The sequence below is a fragment of the Nanorana parkeri genome, unplaced genomic scaffold, assembly GCF_000935625.1.
Source record: "Nanorana parkeri isolate BGI_ZX_2015 unplaced genomic scaffold, ASM93562v1 scaffold778, whole genome shotgun sequence".
Classification (NCBI taxonomy): Eukaryota; Metazoa; Chordata; class Amphibia; order Anura; family Dicroglossidae; genus Nanorana; species Nanorana parkeri.
In genome coordinates this window covers 193,125-211,638 of record NW_017307046.1, presented here as the reverse complement: position 1 = coordinate 211,638, position 18,514 = coordinate 193,125, and the positions used below count along the sequence as shown (strand labels likewise).

At 41.1% G+C, this 18,514-nt stretch overlaps 1 protein-coding gene across 1 annotated transcript in view; it reads left to right on the top strand.

Annotated features, from left to right (window-relative positions):
* Window positions 1-18,514, top strand: part of HMCN2 (hemicentin 2) — a 196,004-nt gene that overhangs the window by 47,907 nt on the left and 129,583 nt on the right. Inside the window, exons 9-15 of the mRNA XM_018564746.1 lie at window positions 39-183; window positions 280-401; window positions 2,242-2,508; window positions 4,048-4,189; window positions 5,806-5,933; window positions 6,017-6,130; window positions 6,844-6,993. Coding sequence (XP_018420248.1) covers window positions 39-183; window positions 280-401; window positions 2,242-2,508; window positions 4,048-4,189; window positions 5,806-5,933; window positions 6,017-6,130; window positions 6,844-6,993 — 1,068 coding nt within the window. The remainder of the gene's footprint in view (window positions 1-38; window positions 184-279; window positions 402-2,241; window positions 2,509-4,047; window positions 4,190-5,805; window positions 5,934-6,016; window positions 6,131-6,843; window positions 6,994-18,514) is intronic.

Here is an 18,514-nt window from a genome sequence, read left to right as displayed (position 1 = left end):
CGTCTTAAACTATTTTCCTGTCTTATTTTTTTCGGTAGATGTCCCATCTGTGTCCATGCTACCACATACTCAAGGCTTTCACCAGCATCCCCTGACAGTAACCTGCTCGATTCAAAGTGACATCCCCTTTAGGGTTCGCTTTTCCAAAAATGGAGAGAGACTAGGAAGTGAACTATTCTTTACGTAAGTAAATTGCATCCTATAAGTACACTTCATTCAAGGAAAAGATGGTCTGTTTTGTGATGATAATTTTAACATGCAATATTTACTTATTTCCAGGGAACCTACCAATGCCACCTACGAAATCCCATCTGTTTCTGCCCGCCATGAAGGTCTTTATCAGTGCACAGCCATTAGTAATGCTGGAGCAGGTTTTGGCCAAACCCAAGTGTCTGTTGCAGGTAGGAGACAAGATTAGGCTTATTCAACACAAAGTGCAATGCACAGTATAATGACCCATAGTGACTAGGGATGCACCGTAACTATACTAGTATCGGTATCGGTGCCTATTCTGAGTACATCATGCTTCCTCGTCACCTGGTGATGAGGGAGCATGGAGACCGCTTCTCGACTAATCAGGAAGCCAGGTGGTGAGTCATTACCTGCCACCTGGCTTCCTTAATAGGACTTCCGGTATTGGTATTCGTACTCGATACCGAAAAACCTGTATCGGTGCATCCCTAATAGTGACCAATCAGAATTCATGTCCTGGGTGAAGGGTAGTTTTTAAAGGGCAATCCCCCCCGCTTACAGTGGCGGCAGTCCCGGCGCTAGCGCAAGGCAAGAGAAATGGAATCCCTGTCCCTGCAGATAACTGTACCCGGGCCGGTTATCACACTGTTATCTGCTGGGACAGGGGTTCTCCCATCTGTGGCCTCACAGACTGTCAGCGGTTTCTCCCTACAGGCTGTAGTGATCTGTGTCAGTGGGGACAAATTAAAGTTAAATTAATAAGAAGTAAAAAATATGTTTAAAAAATAAATAAAATAAAGTTAAATAAATACAAAGTAAAAATGTAAAACAATAAAAAAATTAAGTTTAAGAAAAAATTAGCAGTGGGTGGGTGCAGTAGCCAGCCTGTTATTGGCTATTGCAATTTGAAATATCCAATAGCAGGCTGGCTGTTGCTCCCAGCAATGAAGTAAAAAAAAGAAAAGAAAAAATAAATAAAATAAACAAATTAAAAAAAGTTAAAAAAAGTTAAATTAATAAGAAGTAAAAAATATGTTTAAAAAATAAATAAAATAAAGTTAAATAAATACAAAGTAAAAATGTAAAACAATAAAAAAATTAAGTTTAATGAAAATTATTAGTGCCCCCCCAGATTTGACTGTGGTATCTTATGTGCCCCCCCCTATATATTGTTCCTAGAGTCGCCACTGCTAGGGTGACAACACTCTCTGTGCTGTATCTATGGAGAAGCAGTATTTTCACCCAAGTCTGCAGTCCTGATTTGGACTACCAACACCTCCTCATTAAGCGCTGCGCAAACTGTTGTCGCTATATAAATCCTGTATAATAATAATAATTTCCATAACACAGAGGGGAGGTATTCTGTAGTTTACATAAGATAGCTGGGAAGGCTGATAACATTAGTAAGTTCAGGGCACAGAAAGTTATGAAAATGAACAAATATTTTTCTGTAATTCCAGAAAGTGCCACTTAGCCTGAAAAAAGAAAAGTAATGTACCCACCACATTTAATGATTTGTAAGCTGCAATATATAGCATTTTTGTTCTTGGGTTTAAACATAATTTTGTTGTGACATTTTTAAATGGTGGCTCTTCCATATATTTGTCATCACCTTAAATTTAGAGATGTGTCGATAGAAGGAACACTCCGTTTACAATATTGTTGCCTCCAATCTTGAGATATTAACAGTAAAAGAAAGGGTGTTGCTTTAAAAAAAAGTCTGACTCATTGCCAGGAGCAGTAAAGCACAACTGTTGTGTAGCACTGCAGTGCAGGAAGCAAAACTTGTATATGTAACTAGCAGATATGGCTTTCCTCATAAATAATTATTAACTATAGACAGAGACAAGGTTTATTAACACACATTGATTAGATTATTGACATAATTTGATCAGTTTTGCTCCTTTTTAATTACATTTTTAATTATGTTTTTAAATTATATATACTTTACCATGTCCCACCAATGGGATCATCTATAATTTTATTTTTTTTCTTTATTTGTGTAATTCAGTGCATATTGTAGAACTGTAGCTGTTCTTCTTTTTGCAGATCCTCCTCCCACAATCTCACTCCACCATAATGTCACGGTTTCACTTGGCGAAGTGGCAGTCCTGTCCTGCCACGTGCTAGGAGATGTCCGCTACAACCTTACCTGGCAGCACGATGGCAAGGCGCTGAAAGAGGGTCGGCTGTGGATCCTGCCTAACTCATCACTGCAGATTCACAATGTTCAGCCTGGAGATGCCGGGAGGTACCTGTGTACTGCTAGGAACAGTCATGGCACCACAACAGCCAGTGTCTGGCTTTCAGTACAGAGTAAGAACTTTGTATTTGGCGTGCTGGTGTTTTAGGATCATGTGACTTTTAGGAATGTGTGCCGATTTCCTTGGGGCTCTTGTATAGCAGTGTCTGAAACAAATTGCTCTACATGACATCAGCCAATTATATTCTGCTGAAGGACCCCAAAGACCTGAGATTATTGTCAGGATTCCATGTCTATGGTGGTGGGAAGATGGCAGTTCCTGGGGATAAATGTGTGGCTCTGGCAACCCTGTTTGTGCTGCTCCCCAACTCTTGTCTTCACTGATATAAGCTTGCAGAGCCAACCTAGCCAGTATATGGAGCCTTCTGCAGCATTCGCCAGTTTTGCTTTTCTGAGGGTGGTTGAATTATGTCTGCACATCCACCTGCTGCCGAAGACCAACATTACAGTACCTACAGATAAAATAAAACATTTGCCCATTCCAACCAATTACAGTCAGGCCAGGGAATGATTATTCATACACCCTGCCTGAGGTTGCATGGGGAAACAATTGATCAGCTGGGATGGGTTTTCTTGGCCAATCACGTTTGCTTTTTGCCTAACACAGCAGCGCTTGCACTGTTTCTCCTCTCAACTCTACATGCACAAATACAGTATGACAGCTTGTCCAATGCAAATGTAGATGTTTGTAAGCTAATCTATATATATCAGTAGCCAGTATTTGCATGCATGGCCAACTGCAATTTAAGGTTTGTAGGTACCTTCAAGGATCAGCCCACCCAAAACTAATATATTAGGTTTTGGTAGATACCGTAAAGTTAAACCACCTGATAGTTTTTGTTAAAAATATATTTTGGCGACTCTATTGGTGAGATCTCTGCACTGAGTTCCTGGGTCTGCTCACCTGCTGTACCCATTTTGAGGGCTCCAGCTCCCCCCCACTCCCTGGATTTATTTTTTATTACATATTGTAAAAATGTAACAGGAGGAGCCTTAACATACAAAGTTTGCCAGAGGCACTCCAAACTTCGAGGGAGACAGGAAGAGAGTCGGCAAGATCTCACTGTTGGAATATCCATGGCTTATAAGAAGTCTGGGGACTGATCAGTGCACCTATAATCAAGATACCCACTTTTGGACAGACAGACCCGTTAACTGTGAAATCTATAATCTTTCTGATATCAGTATTACTGTTAGACTCTTTCACAAATGAGATTTCTCAACAATTACAAGTATTAAAAGTTAATCAATGAATTTAACAGTGAGCAAAAGGACATCTATTGCTACAATTAGCCACAATATTTTATAATATAATATAGAGTATGTAAAAAAAAACTATTTCTATATTATAGCACAACTGGTGTCAGGCTGAAATGAGGCTGCATAGCATAGAGGAAGAGGCATCTGAATAAACTGTAATTTACACTTACTGCGTTTACTTACACCTGTACTGATCACTTGAAAGGCACCTGGGACTGCACTCATTTCAGCTTGACTCCGAAAATATGGAAAACTTTAACCTTCGTATGCATTAATTATCATATATTATATCCAGAAATATTAATGTGTGTAACCCATATGCTGTGTTTTAGAGCCTCCACATATACAGATTGAGTCCAATTCCAGGCAACTGTCTCACGGAGGGGAGGTGAGGATACAGTGTGATGTATCAGGGTACCCCAAACCTCAGATTACCTGGAAGCATGGCAATACCTTCCTCACCAATGACAGCAAGTATGTCACAGGCAAATTACCACAATGTAGCGTATGCTTATAAGGAATGAAGTATATTCGAATGAGTGGGCAGAGAGAAAATGTCTCATCACACAGCAGCCAATCACTAAAAGGAAACCAAGAAAATGAAAATAAAATGTTGATTGTCTGGTTTGGGATTCATCATATTATTTCACAGGTTCCAATTTGCATACTGTATACCAGATTTTATTTTTTACAATTTAAATGGAATCTGAAGTGTATTTTGAGTGAGCACTTATGCTGAGTTGTTATTGTTACATTTACCTGGAAGTGATTTTTGTGAGTTATACATATTTGCCTATTTGCTTTTCCATATTTTATGATTATATTTTATATAAAGATTAACAGACCCTCATTTTAGTTACTAGCTTTGTGTCAGACAGCGGAAATAACATTCTTTAGATTGTGTACTGAGGCGGTGCACAATCATGACTGTGTCCATTTAGCCTTGGGTGCTAAAATGAACCAACTCCCATGCACACGCGTAGGGCTTGGGTCATCCCGGGCAGGGTAGCCCTTTGAATGTTCTAAATTGATCCAAATTGGAGCTAGTTGAAGCATACAAGGACTAAAAACAAAGGCTTGAGACGTCATGTGACAGCGCTGGTGATAATGCCCAAGTGGCCAATTGCCCAGCACGAGCACTTTCACATGGAGGGAAGATGATTGAGACACATGATTTCCATACCCAGAAGAACAAGCCATATCTCCTTATTCCTGGCAGCCAGTGGAGGAGAACCAAAGAGAAGGTTAGTATGTGCTGCTGCAGAAGCCTCCATTATGTGAACGTGTTGCTTTGCCTTGCATGGACAAAGTGAAGGTTTTCTTTAAAGCAATTCTTAACATAATTTGCCCATTTTTATAAGGTTGCTCTTCCATATTTCGTCATTGCATTAAATAAATAAATAATAATAAATACGAGGTTTGTAGATTAGCTAATAGAGGGAGCTCCCAGTGCCATAAATGTATCTCTAAATAACCGGAAATTTAAAATATCAACCATACAGGGAGTCCATTTGTAGGCAGTGGGCCGTCTCACAGATTTTAAATGTGAGAAAGAGCAGTAGTACTGCAAAGTAGGAACCAGAGCCTGTGTATGTGATGAACAAATATGACTGCTGTGATTTACATATAGTTACAACTTGTGCATAGCAGCAAGATTGGAAACCTTAACACATATTGATCTGATTTCTGTTATTTACATGTTAATATGTTTATCTAAAAATATAAGATAGTACATTCCCTTGAAGAACTGTTATATGGATACATAATTAAATGTGTAGAGAGAAATAAGAGAACATACTGTAGATCTGGCACAGTTTATGAGCTCTCTTTTAGAAGCTCTACAAAGAACATTCACTGTGCTGTTGCCAAGAAAGCTGCAAATGTCTTGGTGCTAGAGGAATACACTTTGCTTCACACTAATATATTTTTATCACTATTTTTGAATACAGAATTATCCTCCTAGAATGTGCTTTGTATTAATAAATAAATAAATCCTTGGGAGTGGGGGCATCGAATTGACCAAGAGAACTGCATTAAAAGAAAAGGAACCATACTTTAAAAGTCTTCTCTGTTTATTCCCTGTAACACAGACACACAATCATTGATGGTAACATCCTGCTGATTAGAGATGCAAGCCAGGAGGATTCTGGGAATTACAGCTGTGTGGCTTCCAATGGTTTAGGGACAGATGAGCAGTCAGTAACTCTAATATATACTGGTAAGTGTTTGGCTTTGGAGCCATCTGATTGGATGGATTTTTAAAAAGAACATTGGATTAATCCTGGCACTTATATTTGGCAGAACGTCCTAAAGCCACTGCTGTAAAGCCTTCACTGCAAGTGCCCGTAGGAGAGGACGCCGTTTTAAAATGTAGCACAGAGGGGCTCCCTAAGCCGCTGGTCATATGGTACAAAGGTAAGTGACACATTTAAAGTTAAGTAGGGGCATGCTAGAAGCCCTGTGAGCGTTTTGATATTGTCTGTATTCCTGTTGCAGATTTTCCCTCGCTTCCTGTTTGGTAAAACATTGTCCCCAGAACAGAAAGTGATTGAAAATCTCTGATGATCATATTGACCTCCAGGAGCCACCACCAGGGTTGATTTTGTGCCAGTGACACAACCTTGTCAAACAACCTCTTGCTTTCTTTTGCAGGGGAACCCAACCACACAGCCTGCTGCTCAGTATTCGTGCCATCTACACCCTGAGCATGTGTGATCAGCTGTCTAACTTGACAGCCTTGGAGCTGCTCAATCCACCTCTCTCTCTCCCTCTCTGCCTTCAGCAGACAAAATGGCTCAGAAGATATTGCGCATGCACCACTGCAACGGTTGAGTGTTCGAGGTGCCATGCAAGCCAACACACACACAAACCATCAGATTCTCCCATTGCTAAAGCAACGGGGGTGATCTCTTGGTTGTTGCTTAGGTAAATACCCAGGTAGTGACATATGACATGCACCAAAAGGGAAGCTCAAATCTAGTGGCCATTGCTATTCCACCCCTTTGCAAGAGAAATCAAAAGGCTGCTATGCTCACGCCATGATAAAACTTCAATGACTTAATAATAGGCAGCCATTACATGTATGTTAGGCTATTGCTGAATTTTTAATGGTTGTTGTATAATTTCAGGTGACAAGGAAGTAACAGGACTTATTAGCGGCTCCCATGGTGGGACTCTGACATTACAGGAAGTGGCAGAAGAGGATGCTGGGGAATACACTTGTTTGGCCTCTAATGAAGCAGGATCATCATCTGATATCATCCAAGTAGAAGTTGGCAGTAAGTAAACCCTGTATTTCTTCACACTTTGGTCCTTTGGATGTGTATTGTGTACATAACGTCATATTTGTTTACCTGATTATCCTAACCTGTAAAACCAGCTCAAGATTTTTGAAACAAACCTAGCCTAACATTTAGCCATTTATTTTTCTTACATACTTACAAATCATATGCAAGGCATGCTTATCTAATCTACAAAGGAAAGGACCTTCTGACAACTCTCTTATATCTATTTTTGATGGGGTTTATCTTTCAAAACATTTAGACGTTTATGTGTTCAAAAAGCTTGCCAGTCCCTTGGTGGCCCCTCGCAACCCAGTGCCTACGGCTGCTTTTCCATGCAGCATCGTTAGCAAGGACTCTTTGAAGCCTTCTGTTAAGGCCCCAACATTACAGCCCTGGTACTCAGGAGCTCTGGAGTTGCAGGGCTAAATATATTAATGCTCTGCTCTCCCTCACAGCAGCAGTGAAGGAATAAATTTCCCCTATAGAAGTGGAAAATATCCCCGACCCTGAATAGAGACCAATTTGTAATTCTCTTCTCTCTGTATTCATGACCGTATTTCCTGGTGCTGCCGGCTCTGACCCGGCTGGAAACACTTTTTCGACTTCTGTCTTCCTCTCGGGGTTCATTGCTGCCCTTTCAGCCTGGAATGGTTCATGGCATTTAGGCTGTTCTTGTTATCTAAGGCTATAAAGGTTGTCTGAAGATAATAACAAAGAGTGAAAAGTGTATTATTCTCTAAGCTACATGCTCTATAAACAGCTGAAACATGAAGTTCACCATGCAATCTGTGTATCTAGAATGAAAACACTCTAGACTAGAACTGAGGGTATGGACTTTGGCAAAATTCTTAATTTTGTCATCTGTGATTTTTTTTTTCTTTTTTAATATAGTACTTGTTGTATTTGTGTTTCATTTCTTGTTTGGGTATTTGATTGTTATTTGGACACTGTAGTTTTAGGGGTTATAAAAGAAAAATTAAAAAATTAGACTAATGAAGGGCCATTTATTGGCACAAAAACAGATCCAGGATAGTAAAAAAAAAAAAAAAAAAGCTTCCGCAACCCTCAGTAGCTATTAAAGCCTTTTTCGGCCACTGACTTAAGACATACATTGGGGGCAGCAGTGACATGCAAACAGACTTCATGTTGCTATAGTTTTCTGTTAGAAGTGATTCAGGTAACTGAGCAGTTTTACAATCACTTCCACATTCTGCAGAAGGTGTGCCCCCCTGCCATGTATCTCGGGCTTAGCTCTTCGGTGCTGGGGACATACATGGCTGGAATGAGCGGGGAGAGCAGAGAACAAGCACTGATAGCCCCCGCATTGATTGAAGGAAGTTTAGTCTTAAAGCCAATATTCACCACTCTGGCTAGGAAAGATGCTAATCAAGCACAATCTGTCCTTGATTAGCTTCATCAGAATGTAGGGGAGACATTAGGAATCACCCCCACCCAGTACCTCAATGTCTCATTAAAGAAAACATGCCAATTCCTCTGTGCTATCACAGGGGGGTTGTCAGCCCCATATGTGATAGCAATGACGTTAAGTTAAATTAATAAAATCAATTAAACATTTTTTTTAAAGCCCCCGCCCCACATACATGTGCATAGGAACCGTTTGGAAGGTGGAGGTAGATGAGCCCCATAGAAGACCATGGGGCTCTACTGCACAGACGTGGCCAGCAGCCCAGGGCACCCAATCTCCGTAAGTATGCATCTGCAGAGGAGAAGGGTGAGCTCTGTGAGATTAAGAGGAGGGGGGCAAAAGAATAAAGCTTAGGTGAATCCATTTTTGTTTTGTTTTGGATAGAGTGGGGGATGGATGAGAACCTCTGTCAGAGTTTAATTTCTAAAGGTAGGGGTAAGTAGCACTGGACCCAATATTAGTTTAGTTTCTCAATCTGCAGATAAGTCCATACTGTACAGTACAATACTTCTGATTAGACATAGCTAGTAGTAGTTAGTCACATGCATCTGGACTTGAATGTCTTAAGGCAGATATTGATCATCCAAGAACAGGATGGGAGGTATAAAAGTTGTGGAACCACTCTGTTCTAGTTACATAATCCCATTCTTGGTGTCAGGAGGTCTGCAAAGGTATTAACCCTTTGATTTACATTCTCCTTCTATTAGTATGCTTCTTGTCAGCACAACCGATTGGATCCTTGCACTGCATTTTCCTCTTAATCTAGCCATATGCTGTGATATTTTCTTTGTTCAACCTGCTGGCTGAATGAAGAAAATATACCAGGTTCCTCCATCAACGTTTACCAGTGTCGATTGAGGAGTCTTCCGCTGCTTAAAGGTAGCTGCTGTCAGAATACCTGGACAGAGCCGGCAGCTGAATCTGTTCATACGAAAGTTATCCAACCAGCTTCTTCGATCAGCTGATCGAAGGATGCCAGCCGAAAGCGTGCCCACAGTGCCACCCAGGCACTGAAGAACCGGACGAAATTTGCATAGTTTATAGCCAGCTTTACACTCCAGCTCTGATTTATTAGGACTGTAAGAGGCTGATTCTAGTTACATTTACATTTATTGATGTATTAATACAGATCTGCATTAGCAAGAATCTTTTATATCTGCCTAGGGTTCAGCTTTACTAAAAACTCACCTACAAGGTCTCTCTGTCTTTAGATTTTGGCCCAGGGTGATAAAGATTTTCTGTTCCTTTTTGTTATGGAGCCTGCTTTTAGACCCCATTGTAGCAAAAACACATTAATTTAAAACATCCCTGTTAGTAGAAGACTATTTATTGGCTCCATTCTGGTCCCACTTTACAATGTGACTCTGGACGTTTTGTAACATTTTATTGCATTCTAGTTAGTGGGCTGTCTTGCCTTCCGCTACAAAACAATGGGGATGTCAAAGCTTCATTTTCACTGCAGGATTTGGACATAGCCTCTGTCTATCATACGCCTGCGTAATCTCCTGACAGTAACACACATCTTTTAGCCTTGTTACTATGTCTAGTCCACAAGGTACAGCTGGAAAATGTTTTAAAGCCTGTATTGGTAGACTTGTAACGACTTGGTGATAGAGGAAGTTTAGCCCGGGAGGGAGGGGGGGACCCAGACATTATAAGCCCATTAGGTGAAGGGGCCAGTTCAGAAGGACATGAATAACTCAATAGGCATTTGAAGACCTCAGACAGACCTGGGATACACACATTTCCTTTACCAACATACAATATTATAATGAGAAATTGAGTTTTAGGGAGAAAGTGGGCCTTCCATGGGGCACATTATAGTGCATGGAAAGCCTAAATCCTACTTGTCTCTGGCTGTCCAAATACAAACTGGAGAAGCTCACCTTCTTACTGCTTTAAAGCTGAACTCCATCTTTCATCATATTATAGTATTGTAGAGTACAGTATAGTATAGTCGCCAATTGTAGCTTACACAGTCGCCTAGCACCAGCACTGTTAGGTGGGAGGAAGGGGAGGGAGTCACTTGGTGGTCAGTGGAGAAATGCCTGCTTAGATTGGTGGTCAGTAGAAAAGTACCCCTAATACTGGCGGTCAGTGAAGTGGCCCTTACATTAGTGGTCAGTGTAATGTCATCTTACATCATTGATCAGTGGCGGAAGGACCCCCTTAGTTTGGTGGTAATTGAGAGAAGGGTCCCATTACAATGGTGGTCAGTGGAGACGGGGCCTCTTCCAATGGTGGTCAGTGGAGATGGGCGTCCTTAGATTGGTGGTTACTGTGCGAAGGATCTTTCAGATTGGTGGCCATTGGCATAAGGGCTTTCTCACATATATGTTCAGCAGGAGAAGGCCCCCATCACACTGGTGGTTTAGTGGGAAGTATGGTTCTTAAATTGGTGGTTATTGGGAAGAATGACCCTTATATTGCTGGTTAGTGGGAAGAACACCCCCTTGCACATAGCCAAAAGATAATTGGTGTCCATGGTTACTTATTAGTCAGAAATTGCTCCTTGTTTAAACCCTTAATGACCGAGGCCTTCGTTTCGTTCCCATGTTATAATCCACATTTTAGACCTGAAAATTTACTTCAAACCACCCAAACATTATATATTTTCTGAATGCCAAGACACTGTAGAATAAACTGGCGGCAGTTGCAAATTTTTATGCTGCACAATATTAGCGCAAATTATTATCAAACCCAAACATTTACCCAAACCCAAAAATGCACTTAAATGCCCCAATACCCAACATGTGTAGCGCGATCATCGTTTTCGTATGCAGGCGCACCTCACGCATGTTTTTATTATTTTTACATTTATTTAATGTAATATTATGTTTAAAAATAGTTTTTTGGTTTTTTTTACTTTACTTAAACTGCTGGGTTTCGCAGACATGTTGGAGATGCCAAATGTCGGAAGGTACATATATACACATATGGTGGTCCTGTCCCTGATAAAGGCCTTTTGGACAAGGGTCTTAGCTTTGTATGATAAAGCACATTCCACGACTACTTGCAATACACCTACCTTAACTTTACTGTCTTTGTTCCCGGATTCAATATCAAAAGCTAAAAAGTCGGTTTTACGGTTTTTCCTTTTTGCGGCACGGCAGACTATTGCGAGGCACTGGAAGACGGCCCGCGCCCCTCCTATTATGGAGTGGCTGAATAGTCTGAGCGAAATCGCACATATGGATAAATTAGTAGCTATGGACTGTGATCACAGTGAGCGGTATAGGCAGCTCTGGGAAATGTGGAACTGCGTCAATTAATACTGTAATTTTACAGTATTAGTGACCACTTTTGCTGATTTAACAATTTTTTATTTTTTTTTATTGGATATAGGGTCTTTTTATTTTAAGAATGATTATAGAAAGGCACTAGTATGATATTAAGTAAGCTTCTTTGAGTTCTCCATATCCCCTCCCTCTCCCCCCCTCCCTTTTTTTTTTTTTTTTGGTGCACTGTGTTCCCCATCCTTTTTATGTTCCAACGTTATATGTTAATGTGTTAGTGTGTTAGTGTGGCTGGTCCATCAATAGTACACGTTGACGGTGATAATTGCATTGTATAACTTTTGAGGTAGATGTATGGATATAGTTGTATTCTATTTACTATGATGATTTTTTAATGATTTTTAAGGCCGTTGTATGTATGATGGCGGATGTTTTGTTCCGTGTTATGGTAATTTAATAAACTTGATTTGAACGTATTTTAACTGCTGGCCTTGGTAATTTAGCTGTGCTTTATGCAATTATGGGACCAGGACACTACCCCCTTTCCCCCCTTATCTACTCCCCTGCTTGAAACAATAAGGACATTCATTATTTTCTAGGGGGCCCTAATGCTGACAGTACATAGCCACTATTACAAATAAAAGTCTTTACACAACACAACTTAGGTCCACAATGGCATTATGCATCATGTTCCACCTTGGATGGACCCTATTTGTGTGAAGGGTTTTTCTATGTTGTGGAGGAACCAAACAAGGTCTGGGTAGCCATAGGGATCGTTGCCGAGTGAAGTTTTGAGTCTGTCTTCCTTGTGGCATCAGAGATTAAACGATTACATGCCAACTATTCCTCAGTGTTGCTGGGCCTTCTTTATCAATGAGCCTAATGAAATTTCTTACAGTCTCTCTTGCCCATAGCAACCAATCAGCAACCTGCTGACATACCGCTCTGGAAAAAAGCAAAAGAAAATATGATTGCTATGGGCAACACAATTTTGCTAAAACCAATCTTCTCCAATATTATCACAGTGCTAATTGTGTACAATCCATCTTATAAAATTCATTCCCATTCATTTTTTTTTCAGCACACAGGAAGTCAGAACAAAGGTTTAGTGCTATGGTTATCCGTCTAGCTATTTTTTTATGCCATGGATATTATTGCTGCAGAATAAACTATGTCACGTTGTTCCTCCTATAATTCCTTCGGTCATTGTTCTTGATCACTGATAAGATTTTAAACACGAAGGCTCCTTCTCAGCCCACCATGATCCCACTTAACTCTGATATTATTTTCCACTTCTCTGCACGGCTAGCAAGCTTTTTGTTCTTGGCTCCCAGAGGAGGCGTTTCATGTTCGAGACGGAGGAGCCTCTCGTTTTTAGTAGTCCTCAATGTCATGTTTTGTGCTAATCTCTTCCACACATTTTCATCCGTACTCTTTCCTGTTTCCTATGCTTTCTCCAGAAATTCCACCATAGCTGTGTCATGATTCAGCTGCCTGGCCTTTCTGTTGTCAGACTTTTCTTATATGTTCAGATAGGACTGGCCAGTGTCAATTTCATCTCTGCAGTACCGCTAGTCAGCTTGTCATGTAGACGTTGGCACGGACAATGCTTATGGGGGCTGAGAGCTATTGTCTGCTAAGACATGGAAGTTTTTACTCTATTCTCAAACCTGTTTTATTTAATTACTCTTTAGACAATATTTGTCCACTGTTTAGTTCCCTGAGCTGGCTATATACTGTAAGATTTTTCTTGTTTATTATCTTTTCTCCAATCAAGAAAATGTATTCGATTTCCCCTGTCAGCTTTTTTATAGCCGCCACCCGCAGCTGTCAGAATACTCAAGCAGTGACTTCAGTTTATTGGCTGCAGTCACTGTTCGGCTAACAATTTTCCAAGTGGTTCCTTCAAAAATTGACAGGGCCACCCACAGATTAGATTGCGTCCGATTCAGCAGGGAATGGCCAACATTTGTTCCTTGTATGGCCAAATTTAGTTTCCTCACCCCCTATTCAAATCTTATTCCTCTGTATGTCATAGTTCATAGTTATAGTTTCCTTTTTTAAAGCGGACCTTCACCCCCTCTCACAAAAAAATCACAGCAGCATGCAGCTCTGCATGCTGATTTAAAATCATCTTACATTCATTAGTTAAACAAACTTGTCAACTTTCATTTACTTACAAATGGAGTTCATCTACTTCCTGGTCCAATTCTGGCAAAATAATGTAAGTGCCAAAGCGTTGCATCCTGGGAAGGTTACATCAGCAGAGCACTGCTGGTTGGCCTCTTAGATTGCTGCGAATCTTATCTCAGGAAAAGGCATTTTCCTCCCCTGAGATGATGTGCATGGTCACATGTCCTAGTCACATGTCTAGTCACATGTGCCAGATTTTCTGGAAGTAAAGGGAGAGCTAGTATCCTGCCCTTAGTAAACATGGCCACTGTCAGAAGACTGGGGAAGAAAAGAGAAATAAGGTATGCACAGAATACAAAGCCGGCAATTATCTAGAATTATGTTTTTGTAAATTGTCATTAGTAAACATTGCTAAAGGTGTGTTTGTTGTTATTTCAAAGATATGGGTAAACCTAGGCCACGACCCACATCTGACGAGAATCCCCTAATTGTACTCCTGTACCATGATCTGATAAAAGCTGTTATTTTCCATAAAAACTGTCTATAGGAAGCAGTGGGGACATAGCTTTTCTTTGCTTACAGGTGTAACACATTTTAACATTGCGGTAACACCTTTTATGTGTATTGGCGCAATGTGGTGCCATTCATTTTAAATGGTGGTGTGCTGCCGTGCATTGAGTCACAAAAAAAGGTCATGTCTAATTTTGGACCATCATGCAACACATTAATGCGCATCCTTAAATGCACTGCTCAAATGTAAATGGGTGGAATTGCATGGTGGTGGTCCATATATTTATATAATATATTAATATTTCCTGTTTACTTACTGCAGCCAGCAGTTCTTTTTTATTTTCTTAGGGACAACACCATGTCACCAGGATAGGAAATGAGATTAAATATTTCCCTTTTATTGCCTTATTCACCCCTTCAGTTAAGTTGGCCATACTCTCTTAGAAATTCTAACGGTAATCGGCCCTGTCATCACCACCAAAGGTCCTGGGTGGAAATTTTCCAGTTAAACAGTGACTGCACCCAATATCCGCAGTTACTGTTTGGTGTTTTTGGGGAACCAAGCCATTTTCTCTTGTTCAGCCTAGGGGCTGAATGAGAAATAATTATACGTGTATGGCCAGCTTTACTTGACCAGAAACAACGCTGTCACCAAGACAGGACGGGAGGGGAGATCTCTGGATTCCCATCTTTCTGTGCATGGTAACCTGTGTTTTCAATCCTTGTTTTAACATGAGGTACCATTGCAACATCATGAGTTACCATTAATTCTAAATGACACCCTAGCACATTCAGTATTTGCACATCCGCACACCATGACTCATGTATATCAATGTATCTGCAATACAGTGCACTGCTTTTCCCAAAAGAAGTGCTGCTATTTTTTTTGGGGGGGGGAGGGGCTTTGCTTTCAAAAACATGCATAAATGAGGTATGAATGGGTCCTGCCTGGGTTTTTTTTTTGCTGCCTGTGCCCTGTTGGGGTGATCTTTCGTCATTTTCTTCATGGAAAGTGAAATGAAACTTCTCTAACGTTTGGGGAAAATCCCCTTTTAATCAGTTGTCACCAGATTAGGCGTCCCCAGCAGAAGTTTTCCCCTCTCCTCTTCTGGTGACAACTGTAAAGTTAATTTCCCATCACTTTCTAAACTGTTCTCCAGGACAAACCGAGAAGGAGAATCTACCTAACAATAAAAACCTGACGAAGGATTCTAACCCTTCTCCATCCTATCCAATGTTCCACTTCAAGTGCTAATTGACTGTTCAAGAAAAAATGTAAAACAAAGACGGACTTTTTCTACCTCATTCTACTGTTTAACAAAGTTTTTTTCCCCAAAGTGTATACCCAAAGCAACACGATTTAGGGGGCTTTAATCATATAAATGGAAGGTGAATTGAAGTTTGAGTTAAAACCTCCTAGTGTCTGGCCTCCGGAATGCATAGAGTTGCTGCTGACTAATAATAAACTGCCAGCAGTAAACACAAGTTCACTCATCCAGGTAACAGAGAGCAACCTTGTAAGACTTACATAAACCAGGAGATCATCCATCATTCTAATGACTTCTGTATTGGAACAGCTGTCGGGGGAGGGGAGGCTGGGAAAATGTGGCAATAGAGTATATCCTAGAAAAGAACATAATTTCAGACCATAAAATAAATCGTTTCAATTTTTAAAGATGACTACAAGTCAAAACAGAAACAAAACATATTTTTAGTCAGTGGTCACTTGTAAAACCTTTTACCACATGTACATGGATTTTCCATTGTTTTGAATGGCTCCAGCGTAATTCTAAAAACTTGAACCAAAAAATTGAAAAGGGCGCAACGCTAGGTGGGCTAACTGATCGGGTCGGGAGACCCAGGGAAAATGACAGGAGAATGGTGTAACAATGGGTGCACTGGGCAAAAAACCGGAGGATAGCTGAGGAAAAGGAATAAGCACTTACATTTCGTTTCGCGGGACCAGAGGATGGACGGCCAGTGCAAAGGATCGGGTCATCCGTGGTATCTGCCTGGAACTGGTGAGCCAGGGGATGTGCATCCACACGGGGAGGGGAGGCTGTGGGCGAGGAGGAAAAGGGGGGGAAAAAAGGAGCAACCACCGGAATGGGGACTCAGTCCGTGGCCCGCTGTGTGAGTCCAGGGGCTGAGTGGTGTGGGAAAGAATCAGCGGTGTCAGGAGCAGGCAGAGCTGCTGTGACCGCGGCTGCGGCTCGTGCTGCTCAGTCACTGTCAGCGCAGGCTGGGGTAGTGTACGGGTGCCGTGGGCTGAGAGTTGTCAGCTATCAGTCGGGTCTGTGATGGGAAGAGGGTAGTGCCGGGGTGGAAAGGCAGTGAGCAACGCGTTTCGAGGAATGATACCTCTTTTTCAAGCTCGAGAAGGAACGTAATTCTATGCAACATGCGTTGGCCAACAAAATGTGTCTATGTGGGTTAAGGCTGAACTCCAGGCAAACCGCTAAATACATAGATAAAATATGGTAATGGTTAGAGCTTTAATGTTTGGCAGAGGTGAGTACATCTCAGAACTGGATGGGCAGAAATACAACTTCTTTGGCAGGTAACATAGCTATCAGGAACATGGAGACAATATCCTTATAGTCCTCCATGTCTTTCTCCTCTTGTGACATCTGTTTCCTTTATTTATTGGAGGGGGGGAACTCTCCCCAATGAGGACCCAATTAGTGATAAACAAGAGGTTTTAACTCTTCCTCACACTTTTCAAAACTAAACCCATGCAATGATTGTTAACACATGTAGCGTTGCATTGGGTCTGCCCTCAATTTCCCTTGGGTCCTTAAGGGGTCCAACACACTAAAAAACATCAAGTGACTTGTATACCATGTTTACATGCAGTAGAGGCTCATTAGAAATGAATGGGATGTCCCACAAACTGTATGTACAATGCATGTTGACAATGTGTGTCAAAAGGCATGCACAAGTGTATCAACCGACCTGTTAACACGAAAGCATATATGTCAGGTCTGCCTCAGGGTCAGATCACAACGAAAGTTCCCACTTGTGCCACTTGCTGTCTCTGGCAAAAAGATATTCCATCCAAGCCATCAAAATCTTATAACCTTGACCTGCCATGATCACATTATTGGAACCTTTGACATGACGTCAGCACATTTGACTGAACAAGACCTAACATCCTGAGTAAGTGATCCTAATGCACGCCAGTTGTTGGAATCGGGCCTCTAGGAGCTCCTCAGACAGGCTACACATTTTGACATCAGCACTCTTTGAAAATAATTAGGGGAAATGAAAACACACTTTGCCTCGGGCCTATGTCCACCACACCCTTTAATCGCCAGATGACTGGGCACCAGATTACATTGCAATGTTTAGTCTATCAGTTTCTCAAGTGACAGGGAAAGGGTTAACCTTTGAAGCCGGTTAGGAGGAAGAGAGCACTCATACTCATTATTGCTGTTCGGTTCATCTTCAAAAAAAAAAAGAAACAATTTTAACAACATAATTAAGTTCACTAAAGAGGACCGATTTTTCTTTAAGGTCGTGTTTATTTTTCCCACGGTGCTTTTAACTCTGGTATTATATTGGAGTAGGTGAAAAGGGTAACCTACACTTCCCTGTCATTAAACTACAACTTCCAGCTGGGGTCAAAATTGCTGAAAAAGTAAATTATTTGGAACATAGATAACACAGTGGCCAATTCAGTGGTGTCCTGTAGCCTGTTATTCGGTTAAAGCAGAGCTGAACTCTAACTGAATGAAATTTTAGTTTGCCAAGGCACTATGAATTATATTAGTTACCATGTTTTCTTTTAGAGCTGCCATTGTTGCTTTTTTAGATATGGTGCATACACAGACTAGAAAGGTTGCCTCCAGGTGAGCCTGCTCTTTGTTTGATATAAATAGCATGACCTATAGCTGGAAATTTGGATAGTTTAGAGTTAGGCAACGCACCTAACAGAGTGGCAGTCTTACTTCAACTTTTTTTTGCACATGTATGTAGCCAGCCTGCCTAGCAACAAGTGAAGCCACCTTCCTAGCCAATCAGGATTCTAATTGGCCAGAAAGCCGGCTCCATGCTCCCTCGTAGCACTGCTGGTCGGGGGGAATCTTCATCTGAGCAGAAGTTCCGGTATCGGAGTAAGTATCGGAGCATTTGGGCGAGTACGAGTACTCACCCAAATACTCGGTATCGGCACTGATACCAGTACCGGTGCATCCCTAATAAATAAATA